The sequence below is a fragment of the Melanaphis sacchari genome, unplaced genomic scaffold (genome assembly GCF_002803265.2).
Source record: "Melanaphis sacchari strain LSU unplaced genomic scaffold, SCAv2.0 Contig2_pilon_pilon, whole genome shotgun sequence".
Taxonomy (NCBI): Eukaryota; Metazoa; Arthropoda; class Insecta; order Hemiptera; family Aphididae; genus Melanaphis; species Melanaphis sacchari.
Window position 1 is genome coordinate 6,943,722 of NW_020271173.1, and position 20,617 is coordinate 6,964,338.

Below are 20,617 nucleotides of genomic sequence, written 5' to 3' on the forward strand. Positions count from 1 at the left end.
ATCATGAACGGTACAAATCTTTATGTCTTATGCCACAATTAGCTAATATACCGCACCTACTGCTTACGGATTTCAACCTAATAAAGGTTTCAAACATTGGGATGTGTGTTCTAAAATGTTTACTACTATCGAATTCATCTGTGTTCACAACGGTTTTTTCATCCGCGGTGTATACTCTACGATCGTAGTCCTGCATTGTACACAATATTCTCGAGATCAAGTAACCACATTGATTTTCAATGAAAATACATTATTATCACCCAATAGTTTTATTGTATTCTTCATGCCGCTCAATTCTTAAATAAGATAGATCGGACATCGTTATACATTAAATAATCTATATAGGTAATATATCTATGTGTTCATATTATTATATCATTTTATTCACAGATATTTTAAATTATTATATAATTATTTAAACGTTCTCATATATTCTACAACTGTTATTTGTGTTATTTAAAATGAGGTATTGTTTTAAATCTATGTATACGGTACCTATGCCTAAGTAAATTTGAAAGATCTTAAATAGACCTTGGGAATATAGTGCGTTATATGACGACTTTAAAAATAATTTATAGTTATCTATGAAGTATTATAGGTGCTATGTGTTTTTATTCTTCACTTATTTTGTTTATACGTAGATAACATACGGTTCACAGAGTACGTCTTATAAAATATCCGTAAATTTTCTTCCAAAGATTGTTTTGGGTACTTATATTGATTAAAATATGTATAATTTTAACATAAAGATTGAGTAAACGAGCTTTAAAAATTAGCCTGTATCAATCTATTCCAAAAATTATTGGTATTTAAACTTAAATAGAACACGTTTTTTCAAGAAAAAAAGATATTATCTGTAATAATTAGTAAAACATTAAATCTATAATTAAATTATAAAATCACAATAAGTATCAATGGCCAACATATTACTATTGGTAGATATAAAAATTAAAGTATTGGCTTGTGTAGTTAAGGAATTGGCATATATCAATTTTATCAGACAAATCGGTACATTAAAGTTATTGATCGTTTACATCTGCAACTATAGGTGTACGTGTATAATACATTAATACTATACTGTCATCCTATTTACCAAAAGATATAACTCCGAAAAAGTTGAATTTTTTATATAATTTAAAAGAAAAAAAACTCGTATTAGTTGATATATTGCCAATATATTAAAATGATTTATGTTTACATTAAATTGATGTATAACAGTACGAAATAGTCGTAACTATGAAAAATAATAATATGCATGTAACAGCCGTAATAACTAAATATGTTATTTCTGTATTTGCAATACTAGTTAATGAGTATTATAATAATAAACATAACTATGTTTATTAATACCACACAAATAGCAACTGATTTTACCAAACACATTAAAAATGTAGACATAGGTAATATTTATAGTTTTCATAAAAATGTTAGAACAATTGTATATTTTATAAATAAATAGTTCTTAATAACCCTTGTAATATTATCATTAAATAAGTGTGTATATTATACGAGATATTTGATAAAAACCTATTTTTATACGAATTCATAATATTATCAAACTTAAGCTTTTCATCAGATAATAACAAAAATAATCCTAACACAATTATACAATCTATTTTTGTTGGAGGTATAAGATTGACAAATTAGACGTAGGCAAATTAATTAATTATTTTATCAATAAAATGCTAGAAAATAATTTATGATTAAAATTTGTCCATCATGGATATTGTTTTTCGTGAAAGTGTGTTAATACAATTGAAATTAAAAATAATTCGTGTATGTCCCCGAGATGGTACAACACTTAATTAATGAAGTTAAACAAAGTACAATGATTTTATTGTTTTAAATAAATAAAATAAATTTTTCATTTTTTTTTTTTTAAATCAATCATAGTTATAAAAAAAAATAATGATTAAGTTATCATATAAGTAAAAACTGTCAACAATGGCCATCTTAATAAAAAATAAAGTAAATTTTTTTTCAAGTAACTAATTATTGATGACGACAATTTTATAAGCAGCACTTTTTAAACATAATTCCTAACACCAAAAACCAAAATTTATATAACAAATAACCAAATCAAGAATACATAAAGATTAAAATCCTTTATCTCATTCTAAACAATACTTCAGGAAATAAGTTAAATTATCTCTTTCACGTCAATAATAAAATCGCAACTTACTTACACATCCCCAGTATAAGTTAACGTTTCACTAACAAAAATAAAAATTATTGCAAATCCTCCAAACAGGTTATCTAAAGGATATAATAAGGAATTCTAATAGGAATGTAAATAAAACACTTAAACTACTTGATCCATATTTAACAAACAACTACACTCGTATATGGGATTTATTTATGCATTACAAAAATTAACTAATAAAAAAAACTTGATTTGGACAATCACCTTAATAAAACCGAAAAATTCTTCATTACAAAATCGGCTAAAAGATATTAAACTTAGACTAAAACGTTGCATACCTCAAGACATCTTATCTTGAGAAAAATATCAAAGAATATATTTCTTTGTTTACTTATTTTTATTTTTATTTAATATATATTTAGAACTTTGTAAAAAAATTAGTTTTTTGCAATATTTGACTTATTAATTCAATAAAATAAATAAATGTATAAGTAACATATGTATTATATACAATTTTCTATTACTAATTGTAGTTTCGATTTAACCATTCGCTGAAACATATTATATTGATTTTATTGAAAAGCTTAATGGTTTCAAGAGACATCAATGTTGACACGAAACAGAAGTCACATTGTTATTTAATTGTAGTTTGTAAAATTTCTAAAATTATCACATGTTTAGGCATTAAGCCAAAGACTGTGATAAAAGAGAAATTACGTTAAATGTAATAAATCTGCTACGAAATCTAGAAAGACAAAAAATAGACAAACAAACATCAATTGTAATAAGATAAATTTAAGTATAAACTGCCGTTTTATCAAATTAATTATTTATAGAGATTCTATAAGTACCTACATTTATATATATAATACCATATATTGTATAATTATTTTTTATATAAACATATATCATAAATAAAACCACATTAAGTATAAATAATTTTATTTGATTTAATAACTGTAAAATAATAGGCTTACAATTAATTACTTATGTAAAAATAAATAGATATAAGGTTTATGTTACTCGTTTCTATTAAATATATTTATGTTTAAGTTTAATCTCGTAAATATTGCACTCAATCAGCTTCTTAATGAAAAAAATTGAAATTTTATATCTTTTGCTAAAACTAAGATATGAACTGAAATTTGGCAGTTAAATTTTAAATTTTTAAATGAAATATGTGACTACTTATATTTTAAAATAATTTTTTACTTCAATTTAGGTAAAAAATTTTTAATAATACATTATTAAATTATATTAAAAGAAAATGTTCGGTCTTATTCGTTTAACTATGAATTGTTCAAATTATTCAAATGTTATATAATTATAATAACTAAAATTTATACGTACACAAAAAAAATTAGAATAGGATAATACATATATACTATACAGTACATAACACATAAATCATTGTGTTTAGTGCATGCGTGAACGAAATGCCACCGGGGAGTCAGATTTTAAAATGATACCTTTTCAAAAAATATTTTTATTTTTTTTGTTACCACTTTTCCGAACGGTATCACTTAATTATATTTGATTTTCACTCACATATAGGTAAATAAAATTAAAATATATTTAATAAAACCATTGCGTCGTATAAATTTGCCAAAATTTTGGCCAACAAGGCTTGGGAAATATCTTAATCATTCTACTAAAGACAATATTATTTTCAACACTGTATTAAATATTAAAGTAATTTTTCTACTAATAAAATGTACAAAAAAATATCTTGAAATATTTTTAATTATAAATAAATATTAAATTCAAAATTCATATAGTTATATTATTATAATACAAAGAAACATGAAATTTATCATTAAGTAGAACTGTATTATTATTTCCAACGCCAAAAATGCGAATGCATTATTTAGTATACATACATCATTCTCAATGATTAATGATTTTCTCCAAAAAAAAAAAAAATGATTGTTAATAAAAAAACTGTTTAACTTTTTATAAAATGTCTACCATTAAAATTTGTATATATTTAACACAAATACAAATAAAATTATATTTAAAATTTATGGTACGAATAGCATTCAAAAATACTCTTGGTGAATTCAAATTAAAAAATACAAAATTACATATTCAAAGTCTCAATAATCTATTTAAAACATATATTATTTAAGTACTTCCCTTCTGCATAATTATTAAACTTGAGCATTCATAGAAAATCACAGAAATATTCTTTTTTCATTTACGAACATTATTTTGTTTTTTCTAAAAGTAACAACCAAATAACATTTATAATAAAAGAGAACTAATACTTTTATTAATTTTGTCTACTCGTTACATAATAATATGTACTTATATATTTCAGCTATGATATTAGTTATACATTATTGTATTGTTGTATATTTTTTTTTTTAGAATAAATTTGTTTTAATATTGATGACTGAACATCAGAGTATAAGTTGATAAGTTAAACTTATTTTTCCATTTTTTTCAAACCAAATTTCGACTTTATAAAACATTATTAATATAGTTTTATAATAATATACTTAATAATTGATGTTTAACATTAATGAAGTTCGAGTATACTATTTTAAGGGTAGTGTATTTTTTTAGTAGAAGATAGGGTAAACGTCTTTGAATATTTACTAATCATATCATATAATTTTAATTTAATACAAAATAATTGATAAAACTGTGATTGAATCACATAATGAAGTTATTACGAACAATAGCTTTATCTTAATTTATTTTGAAGACATGGAATTGATCAGTGGTCTACAACACGGTTTTACAGATTTTCAGAATCGTAAAGATTTTAATTAACATTTTCATACAAACGTAATTCTGAAAATTTAGTTAATTTACATGTATATAAAATATACCTACAATTCCACATTATTTAAAGTGCAACGATGTCTCACCTAAAAACATATTAAAATGTATTAAAAAATAAATTATTATTGTAACGTATATAGCGTTTTGCGAAATAGACTATTTTATTGTCAAACAAAAATCACGATATTCCTACAACAAACATTTCGGTAAAAAATTATTTTAGTTTACACTTACACATTATTGAAGTTATCATAATTAATATTTTGATTTTTAGTTATGGTTTATTTCTTTATGATTAGTGATATATTTTGGAGATATCATAATAAAAGATTTTGTAAGAAGTCTATGAGACTTTAACTTGATAGGTGTACTAAAATATTGTGTTTTTTGTATGACTACCTACACTATTATTAACTGTGAAAAGTTCATTAATTTAATTTCATAAATTATATATAAGATTAATGTCCATTTCATCACACAAAAATAACATAATCAAATATATTGTGTTTAATATTTTACTGTACGACGATGTAATCGTTATCGAACATATACTATCCCAGGCCAATTCGCTGATAGAATGCACTAGTCAGTAGCATACTGACATATTGACACCGTTTTTTTTAGAAAAATGATCGTTGCTCGCTTACAATTAATTATTCCTGATAATATCACATTTATAAATTATATTATTATTATAACGAAAAAAGAAAAATATTATGACAACGTTACAGTTAAAATAGGGTGACCATACATTTTGTTTAAAATGGGATTGTCCCTTTTTGATCATCATGTCCCGTTTTCCCAACAAATTTCGAACGGAACGCTTTTTATCCCATTTTTAAAAAATGCTATCGATATAATCCCGTTATTTTCATATTATTAAAATAAAGTTTGTAAAATAATATCAATGTATTAAAAAAATATAAAACAATTTTAATAAGAGCAACATATTATAATTATTATTTGGGCTTGAATTTTCTTTTTTTTTTGTATTTCAAAACGTTTGTTCGTAAGTATTAAACGTGTTTTGGGTAATACTGATTATTTTAAAGTTATTAATTTTTTTTACATCCTTTCGCATTTTTTTGACTAAATTAATCTTAAACGCATTTTTAGGCCTTTTTTTTTTAATGATTTTGTTAGTTTTTTGAATATTTTTTCACAATCTGTTCATAAAATGAATGAAAATTGTTGCGGTTAAAAAGAGACTTTCGACAAATTACTGACGGTATACGATAAGTTATTGTCGATAGCAAATATTTTATCATAGTTAGGCTATTCTGCTAATGATTAAAAAAAAAAAAAAAAAAAAAAAGAACATTCAACTAAACAAATAACAACGTAGGTATACTAATAAAAAAAAATTCACAACTCTTGTTTCTTTCTTTTTAAATTTTTTTCCAATTTTTAAGCTACCTAAAATAAATAAATTTAAATGCATTTTTAAGTTTTTTAAGTAATTTTTGAATTTTTTTAAAATCATTTTTTGAGTTTTTTAGGGCATTTAAATTCCAACTCTAATTACTACTTATTTGTTATTATTTTGTTATTTTCATAAATTTTAATTTTAATGTAATTGGAAAAAATAAATAATTTTCATATTAATAAAAAATTGTTTGTCCCGTTTTTTGTGTTTTTGGTCACCTAAGTGAAAACCGTATGGAATTGTGTTTACTATATTATGTACATACAATTTAAAAAATCGTTTATGTATGATATAAATGGATATGAAAATCTATGAATAATTCTTTACCGCGGATTGTTGATATGTACTTAACTACTAAATATAGTTAATACTTTCAAACCACCTCTGCGTGATGATATGTAATTTTGATTGTAATCACAGATTTATTTCAACTTTTTATTTTAAACTTGTTATCATACATATCATTTTAATTTGTCTTATGTTTAAACTTCGTAGTCTATAAAGAGTCCGACTCAAAAACAAAAGTGAAGATGTGCCAAATAAAGATTATTAAAATAAACTTTTAACAAAATATTATGAAACTATTTTTTTCAAGGTTTAAATGAAGATATTGTAATAGTATACTCAAAAAATAATGAGGTTAATTGAAACCAAATGCAAACAAGATAGCTTAAATACTTATGTAGAAGCATTTAAACACTCAGAAATATATATTTGATAACATTTGAAGATATTATGTAATAAATAGAACAGTTTGTTAAAAATATTTAAATATTTAAATAATATACAACACTATTTATTATAGGCTTAAAAATATTCTGGTTGCTGGACTAAAATAAAATAACGACTAACAATACATATTCATTAATATATTTAAACTTTAATAATAATATTAAGTTAATCTTTCATCGCGCATCAAATGTTTTAATATTAAATAAATTTCATATCATACTTGAATATTTCAAAATTTCCATGAGCGTAGTACACATTTAATATTGTTATTAATCTTTTAAAATCATTCAATACTAATATTTGTCTATATTTATAATTAAAAAAATAACAATTTTATAACAAATTTCACTTGGTATGTTATATTTTAATGTATAAGCTTATTGTCAATATATTTAATAAACTATGTGTATTTATTAAGATTTATAAAAGTAATAATGTAAGAAAACATTTAAAAAAAATTATATTACTGAAGATAGATTACTTTTATTATTCTCTAGAGAAATTATTTATTACCAATAAATTATTTTAACTAGTATAGGTATAACAATAAAAAAAATAAGAAATAATTATTATAAAAATGTATTTTAGATTAATTTTGTTCAATTTTTCCAAACCATCGCGTAATTTTTATTCTCAAATATACCTCTTAACATTTAAACATAGTATATTTGAAGGTAATTCAGAATTAATAACTTACTATGTTCATTCATGTTTCACATTTTCATTAAAACTGTTAAATAATTATCAAGTATTATTTGAAGTTGTAATATGGTGAATTCTGGCGAATATATATAGTATATCAAATGTGTATACAAGACTGATAAAATCTATATATATACATATATTGTATAATTAACATCATCCTTCATCATCAGTTCATCTAAACATTCAACCAACCAACTAATTATTACACGTCACTAAATACATAAACATTATAGTTGCGCACATAATCATCATATAAAAGCAGAGCTATCAGATATTATATATCTTTAGGTATTAAAACATGAATTTTAAACCAATAGAATAGTCATTTATTATTTAATGATATATAGTTGGAATGTATATAAAACTTTTCCTTTGATTAGTTAAAGTAAAAATTACTAGAAAATAATTTATGAAGTTCTAATTTATAATGATTATAATCATATTACAACCTATTAGTTATTACTGTAGTTACTCATTTTATACAGATTCTTTGAACCAACACTATGTATATTATAAGAGATAATGTATTACCTACTACCTTTGAATTTAATATAAAATATCTATGTATTAAATTGCAAATAATATTTAATCGTAAAACTACACTTTATTCAAATAGACAAAATAGGAGATAAAACCATCAGTAAATGTTTCCCCTCCCCTTTTTTTTTTATTCCTTGCAACCTTTAAAACATCTATCTTAACTGTTGACACATTCTAGAAGTAAGGAAAAAATTTCTTGGACTTAAAAAACTAGACAACCATTAAGATTGATTTATATATGTATAATGCAATTTGACGAAATATAAGATCAATCCTTCCTGAAATGGGAGAAGATATTTTTTAATAAGTAGTGCATAAAACATTTTTCATACATAAAATATAATACAATATCGTGCAATTGAAATGTATACAACGAATTAGTGCGTTATAAATAATTTGAATAAAAAGTACTACTTGAAATATGTAATTATTAAATTAATTTTTTATCTACTTGAATGTTTTCTAGAAAATAAACTGTCATTTAATTCTTACATATGTAAGAATGTATATACACAGACTAAAAAGTAAACTATAAAATTATAGTTTTATCGTTTTTAATATTTCGTAAAATGTATTAACTTGCGTTTTATTATTATTTTTATATACTTTTTTATTGTTCGTTTTATAGTAGCCAAGAAAAAAATAGATGTTTAATTTTTTACCATCGTATGATACGATTATTTTAACGACAAAATAATTAAGTTACCGTTATAGTAGACTTAGTATAATAATGTGCTATGTGAATATTTTGTTTTAATAATAACTGCACACGTATTACACGAATAGTAATAATAATAATATAATATATAATAAACATGAGTATACCACCGTAACATCATGGTCACAGAGCCAACTTTGTGGTTTCTTTAAAGAACAGAATATCTCTTTCTCTCTATCCATCTATCCATCTCTCTATATATCTATCTATCTACATATCTATCTATCTATCTACCTATCTCTGGAGTTACTATTTCTGAGTGGTGACAAAATCGATAACGATGAAAATTGTAAATTCACATAGCGCCAATATGATTTTAACGGCAAACAATAGGACCACGGTTGGCAGACCATGTATGAATAATGAATGGCGATTTTGGTGTAGAAGTTTTTACAAAAAGAGTGACTGAGAGAGGAGAGTGGAAAGTTTTTACCGACGATGGATCGACACTGTAATGACGGTCTCTCGACGACTTCAGCATCTCCATTGCCATCAGAGGTAGTGGATGACGGAGATGAACGTCATTTGCATACATATACGTCTTTTGTCGTAATGGCACTTTATCGTATTCAATGATATTATTATACACCTAAAGTAGTCACAAAGAGGGGTGAAATGGGACGGTTTATATAATGTGGCATGTCCATACCGTTTTCAATTATTCCGTGTTATGTATCAGCTATCTTCCACTACACACCCGTACCCGCTGCGCATGTATTCACGTACGTGTGTATGTGTATATTAACGCTAAAGTGCAATAATTCAAATGCAAATTATACCCTGTTGTGCACACAGGACCTCGTTGAATGACGATGCGTAAAATTTTGCCTCAGAATACGAATTTTTAAAAATTAACTCTACAATACCGATTAATCATTTTACCGCTGTAAATGAATGCAAACATTAACGCTTATAAATTTATGATATTTTCCGAGAATGATTTATCCATATCAATTAGTAAGTTCTCAAATATACTCCATGCGCATTCCATTGAAAATTTGTAAACGATTGCAAGTGTTCGTTGTAACTCATTACAAAATAAATATTAGGTAATTGTTAACTTATTATGATAGTTTAAAAATAAAGCACCATAAATTAAGTAATTCTATAAATTTAATTTATACATTTAATGCTATTATATATATTTATATCAAAAAAAAATGTAATATATTTCTGTAAAAATATTGTTTTAACTAACAATAAGTATTTTAATGGTACATTTGCATCGGAATTCATTACAACTACATTAAAATTCTCTCTTTGTACTAATTTCTATTCACACTATAGAATATTTCCACTTTACAACTATATGTCTCACACAAATATACTTGGGCAAATTAAAAACTACACTATTATTATGTATCTATTCATTAAACTGTATTACACAATAATTTGAATTTATTACTGTTTTGTTAATCGTGTTTGATAAGGATAACGTAATAACCAAACAGCTGTGTAATTATTATGGCCTAAATACTTACACAAACCTTGAATAATCATGTATACGTCCGAATAACTATTTTAATTTGTGCTAATCAGTTTTCCAGCCAGTTTCAGATTTCAAATCAAATTTTACTGATAAGAAATCAATGTGTACAATGATCTTAGATAACTGAAATCAAATAATACCTAATATTTCTTTTATTACTATATCAGATAACCCTCTAAAAATAACTTATTACAAAATTGGTCACATGATCTCAAATATACAATCAAAAGTATTAATATTTATTAAATCAATCTGCGATTGTGATACAAATATAGTCAATAGTCATATTATTTATGATAATTTTCGATAAAAAAAAAAAAAAATAATAATTTTAATTTAAAAGCATAAGTAAAACATAAAGAAAATTGTAATTACACATTAATAATATTAACTTGATTTTATCAATATAAACAAAATCATTGATATCTCTTAGAGTTATCAAAAGATGAGAAGGTATTTAAGTGTAATAAGGTTGAGAACTAAATATTTTATAATAACAATTACTATTATTTCATAATACAATGCGAGACATAATAAAGCAGAGCAACTTCCTTGGTTAAAAAAAAAAAAATGAAAATAACCGGAATCAGAAAAAAATCATTATTTTTTTTTTTTATTATTATTTAAACAAAAGAATATTTAAAATCTGTAATATTTATATACAATGAGTAAATAAAGTAGCAAAATGTAATAACAACATAAATAACGTGAGGAAAAAAGTCCACCAATGTAAAAATCTTCTGACTTGGGGGGATAGAGAAGTTTTTTACTTAATTAAAACGGGTTTATTCAAGAGATCTCGATACCAAGCGTTTTTTTAATTGACATGGGGAGCTATCTAGGATAATTTTACTGATTAAGTTTATATTAGTGGGTTTATGTGGTGATTTATTTGGTGTACAATTTTTTATAATAATTTTTAGCTATAATAGATACTATTTCAATTTGTAAGTTTTTGTTTAATGGCAAATTTTAGGTGTACTGGAACGCAGATGCAATTTGGCAAAGAAATATTGATTGAAAACCTTGAATGATACTTTTTTTAATAAGACTTGGCACACCCCCATATTTAAATGTCATAGGCCCGAATAGGGTTTGGTGTCGATTTATATGTTAATTGTTTGTTTTTGATCGAGATTTTGGACTTGAGAATAGGAGTGTTAAGTCTAGTGATGAGAACCTTCCTTTTAGTTTTTAGGTGTGAACCTTAAGTTAGACTCTTGTCTACGATTAAACCTAAACATTTAATTTAAGTTATAGTTGGATTTGATTTTTTTTTTAAGTAAATTGCAGTTAAGACACCTTTTCTTAGAGTAAACAGGATGTGAAAAAACTTATCTGAATCAATTTTGATTTTCCACTAGGGAGATTATTTTAAATTATTTTCTAATATAAATTAAGAGGTTTTGATATGCTGTTGTTGAGTCAGAATGTGATGAGAGAATTACCGTATCATCAGCGTAAGTAGCTATCAGCATATTTTCAGAGTTTGGAATGTCAGCTAAGTAAATTTTGAAGAAAACTGGTGATAAGTAGTTTCCTTGCGAGTTTCCTGTCAAAATTTTAAATTGCGATGAAAAGGATTTTTTTTTTTACTATGAAAAATTAAAGTTTTTTATTTATTGTTATTTTATATTTGATATTTACACAATTATTCATATATTTGAAAAAAAAAGTATAAGACACTAAATAAAACAATAAACGACATAAAAAATAAGGCTGACGATCAATTTAAAAAAGATTTTTTTTAGAATTTTTAAAGAAAATAAGTAAGATACCCAAAAGCATTAAAAAAAATTAATATAAATCAACTATCAAATAATTTTTTTTTTCATTTTCTTAGTTAAAAACATAAAATGGCTAGAGCTTAAATTATATAATATTAAAACAAAAATAATAATATCATACATAATATTTTTCTACTCTTACAATTTTTCATAATCATTGCAACTTGTTCAACATTTTTCGTAATATTTTTTATAAACAAATCTTCTTTATAGTAACTACTAATTATAATTTTATGATTACTCAAATGTCTCAAACACAATTTTATTTTGAATAGATTAAATATTTATGCTATTTGCATAATATTATGTTATTACTTATTAATTATTTGTTTAAATAATACAAATATATATATAAATATTGGTTATTTTAACACGTGTACTCGTATTTAACCAAAAAAACTAATAATTAGTTGGAAAATTATTATTTAGATTTTCGATATAATTTTCTGTTAATATTTTGATAACATTTTTTAAGTTATTTTAAGTAATAATTATAAAAACACTATTCTTTGTAGTTATGAATGTTATTATTGTTATAAACAGCGTTCCTGTATAAACAAACACATAATTGTGGTGCTATTTGCTGTTGATCTACGCACAATTATGACTGGCATTAAGAATTACTTTAAAGCCGTAAAAAAGGAATACCAATAACTGTAAAAATTATACTATAGTACGATGAATATAAAAAAAATATTGACGATTGCATCCAGGATATTAATTTGTTAGTTTGGTGGCTGTAAGATATTAGTGTGTATCTAAAACAAAACTCCGCCATATTCAACGATAAAATTTATGGTCGAGTTTTTATAAAAAACTCTGATGGATTGGAAAGGAGGAAGAGAATTGAACGAGTAAAGCTTTACAACAGTTGATCGTTAACGTAGTGGCCGACCGTGATGGCAGGTTTAATTTAAGCATTATGCGAGAGCAATGTAAATGGTTACAAAAAAACATTTTTTACCATTAAGATGTAGTTAGGACCCGAAAGATATTATTCAAACAACGCGGTAGCAGTCTCGTATATATGCGAGAATACATGTATATGTGGGTTGTGGGTGAATATGGTACGCATGCGCTGGGCACCCTTCATACATAGTATACCGGAGGTTGGACAAACGCTGCTCATAGCCAAAGACATCAAACAGATGGCCCTCGAGTGCTTGTAATGACTGTCAGTGTATACCGTGACAAATGACACCACCACCACTCGTCCACCTCACGAAAACTATACGTCATATTATTATCTTGACTTCTGCCACTTCTTCGTCCTCGTCGTCGCAGCCCGTTTCTTCGAGTGGATTCGTAGCAAACGAGTGTATGCGTGAAAGAAAAGCTCGAATACACATCCTAACCCAACCTAACCTGCATACAAAACGAGAATAAAATAAAAAATGTATATTGTATAAAAAAAATATACAATAACAATAATGACGATCTGCCCGAGCATTATATGTGTAGCTATAGCTTACAAACTTCACATCTGTGGCCAAATATTTGGATATAAAAAACCACGATTGTTTCAACATCATGAACTTCGATTTTCGAAGATAAAAATTACACATATAAATTAATATTTATTATAAATGTTGTTTTGTTTAATATCACAAACGATCCAATTCATAAAAATAAAAAAAATATATAAATGCATTTCATTGTATTAATGTATTGGTACGTTGCCATAAGCTGTATAGTTTACACGAATGATGCACATTTTAATATAACTGTTCGAGGTAACATTTCTGCAAGCTCAATATTCTTGACAATTATTCGGTTAAAAACGGAAAAAATAATCGAATGTATTAGGTATAATATTATGACAATCATTTATATTGTTATTCATTATGAAAATATGCGAGAAAATATCAATTATTTTAAAACAAATAGGGATTGAACAAAAAAATTCTATGAATCATTAAATAATGATGCTAACTTAAATAAATAATAAATATCTTAAAATATATCACCCTTGTTATTTGTATCTACAAACAAAAGACACTTCTCTAGTTTTTAACCGAAATTCTGGTTAATTGTCAATCATTATCCACGACTGATTTTTCGAAGTTAAATAGGCAACCTACACCTGATACTTAATAAACTATTACATAATAATTATTCGATCAAAGTACTCCTTACGGTAAAATCATTTTTTATACAGTATAATAAACAAACTAATAATTTATTAAAACTATTAATTCTCTATAATTAATAATTAACAAGGCACGGATAGTAAAAAAATGTTACTTTTAACCTGTTACTTGATTAATTATTTATACCAATTATATTTTTTAGAACCCATAACAACAATTATTGGAGGTCCTGACATGTTTATCAATAAGGGAAGTACTATGAACTTAACGTGCATCATAAAGCATAGTCCAGAACCACCACCACTCATTTACTGGACACATGACTCAAAAGTAAGTTTTTTTTTTTTATGTTTGGAATAAAAGATTTTTACGAAAATATCTATTGTATTTGGATTAAAAAAAAATCAACGTTATTCTAATAGGAGAATAATATAATATATATTATAATTTAATATAGGTATTTAATGTTTGATACTAAATATTTTAATTTGTCTAAATATTTAAAACTTATTTTGTAATATATACATTATTATAGCTACTAAAAATGTAATTAAATAGAAATACATAAAACAATTTTCAATTATACATTTTGTATTATTAAATAAATTCAAATTTGGTTTTCATTGAAATATAATACTAAAATGGATTAATTATTATTATCTAGATAAAAATATAAAATGAAAATTAGAATTGTAAAACAGTTTCAAAATATATTGCTTTAAATATTCAATACTTCATGAATTCAATATAGCAATAAGTTAAAAAATGCAAATTAATTAAAATAGAACAAAAACATCAAAATACAAATTTTAATTTACAAAGCTTACCTTTTATAGATCCTTATTATAATGTTTTAATGAGAAGTTTTCAAACTTAAAACATTAGCATATTGGATATTCCCTTTTACAACGCATAACTTGATCAAAAATGAATGATTTTATTTTAATTTTATAAATTTAAAAAAATCAAACCTTATTTCTATATAATATAAATCCTTATTATTTATTATACTTAGTGATAATGCAGATAACTAAAATACATTTTATTTTTCAAGTTTAAAATTTACCCACCGTAATCAAATACATTCATTATACTTTTATTCAGTTTATATATAAGTAGCTTACATGTATAAATACCTATCATATATATAGGTTTAAATACGTATAATAAATCTCTAAAAAATAAATTTCAGTAAAAGAAACTCACAAGTATATCAAGTTCTATGACTACATCTTATATTATAATATGCTAAATTTAATATCATAATTTACGTGTTATTCACTAAGTAAAAAATTAGTTATATTTTTTGTTTTTAGATAAAATCTAAATACTTGTAGTTAATTTATAAATTGTCTTCTAAAAAACATAATTAACACAATCACTAACATATTTCTATGACCTATTTAACTTAAACCTTTATCATGGCATTATGGTGAGTCAACAACTAGGGATTGTCAATATAGAATCTTATTCCTAAGGGAACAGTAACTGACTAGTTCTACTGCACTAACCAGCTCGAGGGATAGGTTGTTAAATAAACAAAGTTTTCAGTTCCCATAACTACAGCACATTTATCTCAAACAACTAAAATAATTAATATTAAGTTTTTACAATTTGTATTAATATATTTATTTATATTATTATTATTATTATCTATGGTAGAAACTAAAAAAACGTGTTCAATATTATAATATCTCGCTTATTTATAAATAACATCATCGTATTCCCACATTCACTTCTAAAAACTAGACGATATTCGCCAACTAAGTCTTCACACTTCCCTATGATTGGCATGTCATATTTCTTTGATTATTATAATAATACTAACATTTTACTATAGAACTGATCTACTTTCACATCATTTTCACCTGTAGCAGGAGCATAAACTTGTAATATAAATGTATTATGTATATATGTATATTCATTGAATTTCCAATAAATTGTATTATTATTATTCTATCTGGTACTGGTATAAAATTAAAATCTATAATATTGTTTTGTATTCTACTTGGTCACGACCAACTCCATAAATATACTTATTTTCTTAATTGACAGATAATGCCCTTTTATCTTTCCTTTCAATTAGGTAAATATAAGTGGCCCTCTAAAATTCATTCTTAACTTTATTTTTTCTTAATGCAGCTATGCGATTTGAATTTTACTTATTCAACAATTATTTTAATTTTTATTTGCTCCCTAAATAATATGTTATAATAATTAAAACACAAATAATTTAATTAAAATTACTAGTATTTAAAACACTTATATTTTATGTCATGTAAATAGATAAATCAAAATTTAAACATATTATATACAGCTCATGTTTGATTACTATAATTTTTGATTTATGTATTAAACTCTTACCTTTATACTAATATTAGACTAAGTTAATCTATACTTTATCACCTTCAAATAATAATATACAACTTTGAGAAATGTATTTAACACTATTTAAATATTTTTTATTTAAATTTGTTAACTTAATTAACTACAACATAAATTCAATATAATATCATAATTTTATTTTAATTCAGAAATCCCTAAAATTATCTATTTTTACATCAAGCAAGTCTGCAGACAAACTAATAAATAACTTTAAACGTGTTTATTTATTTATAAATAAATATAAATTAAACAGGAGTATAACTATTTAGATATTTAAATGTTTGATTCGATTTTTTAAGTCTATTTTTAAAATTAAATCTAATTCTTTAAAATTTAGAATTATTATTTGAAATTTCAAAATATAATTGTATAATAACTAAATTTTTCTTAGAATTAATACAAAAATTTTTAACATATTTGCTATATTAGTTACATAGGTAACTTCAAGTAAAATTATTCGTGAATTAAATTTATATCTTTTTCCCCACTAAAATAGAAAATTCAAATAATATTTACTTATATTTACTCACAAAATATAAACTTAGACATAATTCAATTTGATTTATTCGTAAGTATTCCGTAATATATCAATAGAGTTTCCGTTTTTTTGACCATTAAAAAGCATAATATATTTTCATCGTCGGAATTATAGAATATTTTACTCCATAGACTAGTTATCGTAAGGCTTAGTTTTAGGTCGTCAAATATTTTTGATTTAAATAATCTGAACTAGCGATTGGCAATTTACAAATGCTATGCGCTATAAAAACATTTCTCAAAAAACTATGAACATAACTTAGTTTATTATTATAATAATCAATAAACATTATTCTGATAAAATAGACTCATATTACTTATTAGGTATTAGTAACATCATTTTGTTACAAATAACTGTATAGATAACCAAAAACATTTTGTTAACTATAAAGGGTTTGCAATCAGTTATAATCGATTGTCAATTTCAACTTACTGTAGTCTAATCAGACATACAGTTGTATAATTCACCACGTTCACAGTAATTTCATTAACGATAAGATGCCATTTACTATTTAATGTACTTAATACCATGGTATTCATTAGTAAGTTATGAGTTGTAAATCTCTATTCAGACAAAAATATGTTTTTAGATATATTATATAAATAAAAACACAACATAATTAATATTGAACATTTTCATAACTATTTTTTTTTTTTTTTTATAACAGCACAATAGATTTATTTTTAACTTAGTTGTCTAAACAGAATATGAGATATTAAAATCCCTCAAAGTAATTATGCTGTCATTTTGTGTGATTTCTATATATTAAATAGTATTTAAGTTTAGAAAAATAATAATCAATAAAATTTTTAACACGTTGTATATCTTAAACATCATGGGAAAAAGTCATTTGGTATCAATTTATTTATAACCTTGAGAATTTCTTATTCTACCTTTTAACTTTTCTTAGTAGTTAAAGTTTTCTAATATTAAATGAGATATTCAAGAGATCGTACACATTGGGTCATAAATAATGAAAGTTTTCTAAATAAAAATCCAAACATACTATTTTACGACGACAATGAACCTTCATTTTTTTTTGCTTTTTTTTTTGTGTGTTTTTAATATCACTCTCCAGTATACTTTCCTGCGTTATTTAAGTTGAAAGAAAAATATATTCCAGAACCAAACTTTTGCTAGACATGTAACAAATAAAAATAAAAACAAAATCCTCGTAAATAAAAATAATGCATTTTTTTCGCGCCATAATATTTATGTCGGGTGAATTGTTTTTCACATATTATTGTTTACGTAGTAATGCGATTACAAAAACAAAAGGACCCCACTCATTTTGGCTTAGACACGAACTCTAACGAGGTTTCGTTTGCAACCGTTCTCTAGATTTATTTTCATTATTTTATTTTTTATGTTTTTTTTTTTTTTTATTATCATTATTTTATTTTTATTTATTTTTTTTTTTTTTACTATTGGATTGCAATTGCCTTGAGTTTCCCTTTTTCAGTGAGCCAGAAAATTAATTAAAAAGCAGATTAGCTTTAAAAAAAAAACCTCATAATTTGGTGTGACAATGGTTTTAAACCATCATTAAACAAATATTATACGTTTTGATTAGATTATAGTAATTTTAGACAATTTTAAACAATTAACAGGATGTCAAATCTTAATATTACAATTTTTATAGCATTTCGTAGATAATTAGTAACATATCATTAAACTTCTCGATACTGCATCAGCCCCTTATTATAAGAAACATTTAATGAATGATGAAAAAAAAAAAAACCTTTTTTTAAGCGGTTCCTAACTATGAACAGTATATTTATCAGGCTTGCTTTTGATTCGGGTAGAAGCATAGAACATATTTCAGAATGAAATACACTATAAAACGGGTAAGCAAGACTTGTGGTGCTATATAATTAAATATGCAAGCAATGTTCCATAAGCCGTCGCTAACAAAAACGATTCTATATAATACAAAATTATATTCATGGTATATCAGAATCAGTAATAACTCATAAGGCAGATAATTCCAAGATCTATATAATTCGAATTTTAAATTACGATTGTATTTTTAATAAAAATAATACAATACATCAGATATCTTAATAATTTTGACGTTTATTGATTTTTATAAAAAATGTAAGAATGGTTAATTTTTTTACAATTTATACTTCATATACTACAAAGTCATAAATTATTTAATGAAAAATAAAAATAAATAAAACTGTAATTTTAATAGTTATTTAAAAGATTTGAAACAAATTTCCAGTAATATTATTGCTATATTATTTTTAAACTAATAAATGACTAGCACATTAATATAGCAAAGCACCCTGTTCTTGACTTTGAGATCGCCATGTATATATTTTAAAATATCCATAATAATATTTTATCACAATACTACTTATTTAATCAATGTCTATAATAGTACCTAGTATTTTCAAAAAAAAAAAAAAAAAAACACGACTGGTTTTGAATTCTTTACCCACATAGAATATTGACTTCAAAACTTTAATAAACGAGGCATGACCGCTACAGTTAGATAGGCGATCACCATTAATTTGTATATATCACTTGTACTATGTATGTGTATTATAATTTTAACTGATTAGTTTAATTATGGGCACATACGGTGTACCTATAGATAATACATATAATACAAGGTTCATCCCCAATGACGTTATAAAGTGATATATCACAAAACGCATAAACTGGCATTTATAAATACAAATACTACAGCAGTTTTGTTATAGCATAACATAGAATACTATCATAAAATGTCTATTAACATATTTAGAATATTTAAAACCGAAAATACGTATAATTATTGAGACCTTTTCGCAATAACTCTAAACTCTATTGTTCTTTAGAAATTATGGCAGGCGTTTAGCGTAATAGCTTGGGTGTACAAGAAATCATTTGTTTTATAATGTATTCAACTTTTTTACGTTATCTAATATTCTTACTACTGTTTGTCCCTTTTCAACCTGTATAATGTATAAACGAAACTGTCCTGAACGGCTGATTCAAAATCAATGTAGAGTCAGACCTATTTGAGCTATAGATATGAAATTTTGAGGGTTGAATAATATTATGATTCCGCCGTATATTTAAAAAATATTTTTCAAAAATTTGATTTTAAGGGGTTGAAATCGGCAAAAAAAAAAACAAAATTTTACGTGTAAATTGTACTTACCTATATCCATCGATAAGTAACCACTTATAAGCTGGAGCCTCTAGCTCACATTTTTAGGCTCATTTTCACATAGAATTTTATGTGAAATACTCCAAAGTTGGTACGTTTATAAATTTAGTA

At 24.1% G+C, this 20,617-nt stretch overlaps 1 protein-coding gene across 1 annotated transcript in view; it reads left to right on the plus strand.

Moving 5' to 3' along the window:
- The window catches only part of LOC112595889 (zwei Ig domain protein zig-8-like), a 249,910-nt gene that overhangs the window by 207,765 nt on the left and 21,528 nt on the right, over nucleotides 1–20,617 (plus strand). Inside the window, exon 4 of the mRNA XM_025341278.1 lies at nucleotides 14,623–14,750. Coding sequence (XP_025197063.1) covers nucleotides 14,623–14,750 — 128 coding nt within the window. The remainder of the gene's footprint in view (nucleotides 1–14,622; nucleotides 14,751–20,617) is intronic.